A 6,000-nucleotide genomic window follows, 5' to 3' on the forward strand; every position below is an offset into this window, starting at 1 on the left:
AGAAGGAAAGAAGAAGGAAAGAAGAAGGAAAGAAGAAGGAAAGAAGAAGGAAAGAAGAAGGAAAGAAGGAAAGAAAGACAATATAAATATAAATAAATAAAATATATATGTATACATTAAAAAAAAACCAAAGCTGCAGGTTTTCAACAGAGAATCATGGAATGGCTTGGGTGGGAAGGAACCTTGGAACACAAGTCCTGTGAGCAACAACTGAGGGAGAAAAGGAGACTCAGGGGTGACCTATCACTCTACAACTCCTTGAGAAATGGTTGGAGTCAGGTGGGGTTGGTTTCTTTCTCCAGGAACTGATAGAATGAGAGGATGCAGCCCTAAGCTGCACCAAGGAAAATTTAGGTTGGATATTAGGAAAAATATCTTCCAACCCAGTGATTCTGTGAATTCTGTGAAAAAGATTGGTAAAAAATTCTTCAAGCTTGATTGACAGAAGACAAACAAACCCTTCCTGGGATTGTCAGCCCAGCCAAGCAAGCCCAACCCCAAAAATATTCCAATCTGCCTCAGAAAGGCTGATAAAATTCTGCAATGGCCTGAGCTGGGGGAGCCACCATCCCTGAATGTGCTTAAACAAGCCTGGATGTGGCAATTTTCACACAAATTCATGTTAATTTTCATGTATTTCACATCAATGACCCCTCCAGCTCCACCTCTACCAGGTACCTTCATTCTCCACATCATCATTCATGAGCAAGTTCTGATAAAGTTCTGACCAAGTTCTGCAATGGCCTCAGGAGGTGGTGGCATCACCACCCCTGGCTGTGTTTAAACAAACCTGGATGTGTTTAAAAAAATTGCCAAGGATGTGGCAATTTTCACACAAATTCATGGTGTTTGTCACACCTGTGACACCTCCAGCTCCACCTCTACCAGGTACCTTCATTCTCCACATTCAGGACCAAGTTCTGACCAAGTTCTGACCAAGTTCTTCAATGGCCTCAGGGAGGTGGTGGCATCACCATCCCTGGATATGTTTAAACAAACCTGGATGTGGCAATTTTCACACAAATTCATGCTGTTTTTCACACCAGTGACCCTCCAGCTCCACCTCTACCAGGTGCCTTCATCCTCCACATCATCATCATCCATGAGCAAGTTCTGATAAAGTTCTGACCAAGTTCTGCTCAAGTTCTGCTCAAGTTCTGCTCAAGTTCTGCTCAAGTTCTGCTCAAGTTCTGCTCAAGTTCTGCTCAAGTTCTGCTCAAGTTCTGCTCAAGTTCTGCTCAAGTTCTGCTCAAGTTCTGACCAAGTTCTGACCAAGTTCTGACCAAGTTCTGACCAAGTTCTGACCAAGTTCTGACCAAGCTCTGACCAAGCTCTGACCAAGCTCCGCAATGGCCTCAGTGAGGTGCTGGCATCACCATCCCTGGCTGTGTCTAAACAAGCCTGGCTGTGTCTGAACAAGCCTGGCTGTGGCAATTTTCACACAAATTCATGCTGTTTGTCACACCTGTGACCCCCCCAGTCTCTGGCAGGTACCTTCATTCTCCACATCATCGTTCATGAGCCCCCTGAGCCACCTCTCCCACTCCTCGTCGTCGCCCCGTGCTGGGCTCGTACATGTCGGGGGTGATGTCGGGGCGCGCGCAGCTCGGCCTCCAGCTGCCCCAGGGGAACGTCCTTCAGGGGCCTCTTGGAGCGCGTCCTGAAGGCGATCAGGCTGTCCTCCAGGGGCTGCAGGCACAAACACAACAGCCCTGGGCTGCTCAGGCCACAAAAAGCCACAGAGAGGCGGGGAAAAAAATGATGAAGTCCTAGGAAAAAACCAACAATGTACCCCCCCACCCCCCCCCCAAGAACGTGCCAGAAAAAAGCCCAGAATATCCCAGGAAAAAGCCCAGGAAAAAGCCCACAAAGTCCACCCAGAATGTCCCAAAAAAACCCTCAAAGTCCCAGGAAAACACCCAGGACATCCCAGGAAAAAGCCCAGGAAAAAGCCCACAAAGTCCACCCAGAATGTCCCAAAAAAACCCTCAAAGTCCCAGGAAAACACCCAGGACATCCCAGGAAAAAGCCCAGGAAAAAGCCCACAAAGTCCCTCCAGAATGTCCCAGAGAAAGCCCAGGACATCCCACGAAAAAGCCCCACAAAGTCCACCCAGAATGTCCCAAAAAAAACCCCCAGAACAAACCCAGAATGTCCCAGAGAAAGCCCAGAACATCCAGGAAAAAAAAAAAAACAACAGGAAAAAGGCCACAAAGTCCCTCCAGAACGTCCCAGAGAAAGCCCAAAACATCCCAGGAAAAAAACCCACAAAGTCCCCCCAGAATGTCCCAAAAAAACCCTCAAAGGTCCAGGAAAACACCCAGGACATCCCAGGAAAAAGCCAGGAAAAAGCCCACAAAGTCCCCTCAAGAATGTCCCAAAGAAAGCCCAGAACATCCCAGGAAAAAAAACCCACAAAGTCCCCCCCAGAATGTCCCAAAAAAAACCCCCAGAACAAACCCCAGAATGACCCAGAGAAAGCCCAGAATATCCCAGGAAAAAGCCCAGGAACAAGGCCCAGGAAAAAGCCCAGGAAAAAGCCACAAAGTCCACCCAGAATGTCCCAAAAAAACCCTCAAAGTCCCAGGAAAACACCCAGGACATCCCAGGAAAAAGCCCAGGAAAAAGCCCAGAAAAAGCCCACAAAGTCCACCCAGAATGTCCCAAAAAAACCCTCAAAGTCCCAGGAAAACACCCAGGATATCCCAGGAAAAAGCCCCAGGAAAAAGCCCAGGAAAAAGCCCAGGAAAAAGCCCACAAAGTCCCTCCAGAATATCCCAGAGAAAGCCCAGAACATCCCAGGAAAAAACCCCACAAAGTCCCACCCAGAATGTCCCAAAAAAACCCTCAAAGTCCAGGAAAACACCCAGGACATCCCAGGAAAAAAGGCCCAGGAAAAAGCCCACAAAGTCCCTCCAGAACGTCCCAGAGAAAGCCCAGAACATCCCAGGAAAGAAACCCACAAAGTCCACCAAGAATGTCCCAAAAAAAAAACCCCAGAACAAACCCCAGAATGTCCCAGAGAAAGCCCAGAACATTCCAGGAAAAAAAAACAACAGGAAAAAGCCCACAAAGTCCACCCAGAACGTCCCAGAGAAAGCCCAGAACATCCCAGGAAAAAAACCCACAAAGTCCACCCAGAATGCCCCAAAAAAACCCTCAAAGTCCCAGGAAAAAACCCAGGACATCCCAGGAAAAAGCCCAGGAAAAAGCCCACAAAGTCCCTCCAGAACGTCCCAGAAAAAGCCCAGAACATCCCAGGAAAAAAAACCACAAAGGCCACCAAGAATGTCCCAAAAAAACCTCAAAGTCCCAGGAAAACACCCAGAACACCCCAGGAAAAAGCCACAAAGTCCCCCCAGAACGTCCCTGAAAAAAATCCCAGAATGTCCCAGGAAAAAGCCCAGAACATCCCAGGAAAAAACACCAACAAAGCACCCCCAAAAAGTCCAGAAAAAGTTGAGAATGTCCCAGGAAAAAACCCAGAACATCCAGGAAGAAACCTCAGAACGTCCCAGAAAAAAGTCCCGGGAAAAAACCCACAAAGTCCCCCCAGAATGTCCCCTGAAAAAACCCCAGAACATCCTAGGAAAAAACCCACAAAGTGACCCCAAAAAGTCCCAGAAAAAGCCCAGAATGTCCCAGGAAAAAACCCAGAACGTCCCCCTCACAAAGTCCCAGGAAAAAACCCCAGGACATCCCAAGAAAAAAGCCATAAAGACCCAGGAAAAAACCCACAAAGAGCCCACAAAAAGTCCCAGAAAAAGCCAGAATGTCCCAGGAAAAAAAAAACCCAGAATGTCCCAGAAGAAACCCCCAGAATGTCCAGCCACAAAGTCCCGGGAAAAAAACCACAAAGTCCCTCCAGAATGTCCCAGGAAAAAACCCACAAAGTGCCCCCAGAAAGTCCAGAAAAAGCCCAGAATATCCTGGGAAGAAAACCCAGAACGTCCCCTCACAAAGTCCCAGGAAAAAACCCACAAAGTTCCAGGAAAAAACCCCAGAACATCCCAAGAAAAAAACCCAGAATGTCCCAGGAAAAAACCAGAACATCCCAGAAAAAGTCCGGGAAAAAACCCAGAAGGCCCCAGGAAAAAAAACTGGAAGCTCCCTCCAGAACACCCCTGAAAAAACCCCAGAAGAAACCCCAGAACATCCCAGGAAAAAAACCCATAAAGACCCAGGAAAAAACCCACAAAAAGCCCCCAAAAAGTCCCAGAAAAAGCCGAGAATGTCCCAGGAAAAAACTCAAAATGTCCCCCTCAGAAAGTCCTGGGAAACAAACCCAAAAAGTCCCCCCAGAATGTCCCTGAAAAAGCCCCAGAACAAACCCCAAAATGTCCCAGGAAAAGCCCAGAACATCCCAGGAAAAAAAAACCCACAAAGTGCCCCCAAAAAGTCCCAGAAAAAGCTGAGAATGTCCCAGGAAAAAGCCCAGAACGTCCCTCAGAAAGTTGCAGGAAAAAAACCCACAAAGGCCCCCCAGAACGTCCCTGATAAAAACCCCAGAACAAACCCCCAAATGTCCCAGGAAAAAAACCCACAAAATCCTCCCAGAAAGTCCCAGAAAAAGCCCAGAACGTCCTGGAAGAAACCCCAGAATGTCCCCTCACAAAGTCCAGGAAAAAAACCCACAAAGTTCCAGGAAAAATCCCAGAACATCCCAAGAAAAAACCCAGAATGTCCCAGGAAAAAACTCAGAACGTCCCCTCAGAAAGTTGCAGGAAAAAACCCACAAAGTTCCAGGAAAAAACCCCAGAACATCCAAGAAAAAACCCAGAACGTCCCAGGAAAAAACCCAGAACATCCCAGGAAAAAGTCCCGGGAAAAAACCCAGAAGGCCCCAGGGAAAAAACTGGAAGCTCCCTCCAGAACACCCCTGAAAAAACCCCAGAAGAAACCCCAGAACATCCAGGAAAAAAAACCATAAAGACCCAGGAAAAAACCCCACAAAAAGCCCCCAAAAAGTCCCCAGAAAAAGCCGAGAATGTCCCAGGAAAAAACTCAAAATGTCCCCTCAGAAAGTCCTGGGAAAAAACTCAAAAAGTCCCCCCAGAACGTCCCTGAAAAAAAAACCCAGAACAAACCACAGAATGTCGCAGGAAAAAGCCCAGAACATCCCAGGAAAAAAAAACCCACAAAGAGCCCCCAAAAAGTCCCAGAAAAAGCTGAGAATGTCCCAGAAGAAACCTCAGAATGTCCCCCCACAAAGTCCTGGGAAAAAAACCCACAAAGTCCCCCCAGAACATCCTGAAGAAACCCCAGAACATCCCAGGGAAAAAGCCCAGAAGATCCCAGGAAAAAAACCCACAAAGTGCCCCCAAAAAGTCCCAGAAAAAGCCCAGAATGTCCCAGGAAAAAACTAGGAATGTCCCCTCACAAAGTCCCAGGAAAAAACCCACAAAGTTCCAGGAAAAAACCCCAGAACATCCCAAGAAAAAACCCAGAATGTCCCAGGAAAAAACCCAGAACGTCCCGGAAGAAACCTCAGAACATCCTGGTAGAAAGTCCCAGGAAAACACCCAGAAGGCCCCAGGAAAAAAACTGGAAGATCCCCCCAGAACATCCCTGGAAAAAACCCCAGAACATGCCAGGAAAAAAATCCATAAAGACCCAGGAAAAAACCCACAAAGAGCCCACAAAAAGTCCCAGAAAAAGCTGAGAATGTCCCAGGAAAAAACCCAGAACGTTCCCCTCAGAAAGTCCCAGGGAAAAACCCACAAAGTTCCAGGAAAAAACCTCAGAACATCCCAAGAAAAAACCCAGAATGTCCCAGGAAAAAACCCAGAACATCCCAGGAAAAATCCCAGGAAAAATCCCCCAGAACATCCCAGAATATCCCGGGAAAAAACCCAGAAGGCCCCAGGAAAAAACTGGAAGCTCCCTCCAGAACATCCCTGAAAAAACCCCAGAAGAAACCCCAGAACATCCCAGGAAAAAAACCTATAAAGACCCAGGAAAAAACCCCAGAACATCCCAAGAAAAAACCCAGAATGTCCC

General features: G+C 47.5%; 1 protein-coding gene and 1 long non-coding RNA gene across 5 annotated transcripts in view; one reads left to right on the forward strand and one right to left on the reverse strand.

The window, feature by feature from the left end:
• The window catches only part of GON4L (gon-4 like), a 41,508-nt gene extending 39,848 nt beyond the window's left edge, over positions 1–1,660 (reverse strand). For 3 of the 4 annotated variants that reach the window (XM_071456803.1, XM_071456801.1, XM_071456800.1), the window contains exon 1: positions 1,495–1,660. In XM_071456803.1, the coding sequence (XP_071312904.1) occupies positions 1,495–1,519 (25 nt within the window). In that variant the 5' untranslated portion in view covers positions 1,520–1,660. Of the gene's footprint in view, positions 1–678; positions 688–1,494 lie in introns of those variants that run through there. The other variant, XM_071456802.1, reaches the window with a different exon arrangement.
• Positions 1,661–1,840: 180 nt separating this feature from the next.
• Positions 1,841–2,317, forward strand: LOC139605432 (uncharacterized). Its single transcript, XR_011684401.1, has 2 exons — positions 1,841–2,106; positions 2,274–2,317. It is a non-coding gene; the product is annotated as an uncharacterized lncRNA (long non-coding RNA).
• The last annotated feature ends 3,683 nt before the right edge of the window (positions 2,318–6,000 follow it).

The sequence above is a fragment of the Agelaius tricolor genome, unplaced genomic scaffold, assembly GCF_023055355.1.
Source record: "Agelaius tricolor isolate 1412-34295 unplaced genomic scaffold, bAgeTri1.0.p SCAF_66, whole genome shotgun sequence".
In the NCBI taxonomy this organism is placed as follows: Eukaryota; Metazoa; Chordata; class Aves; order Passeriformes; family Icteridae; genus Agelaius; species Agelaius tricolor.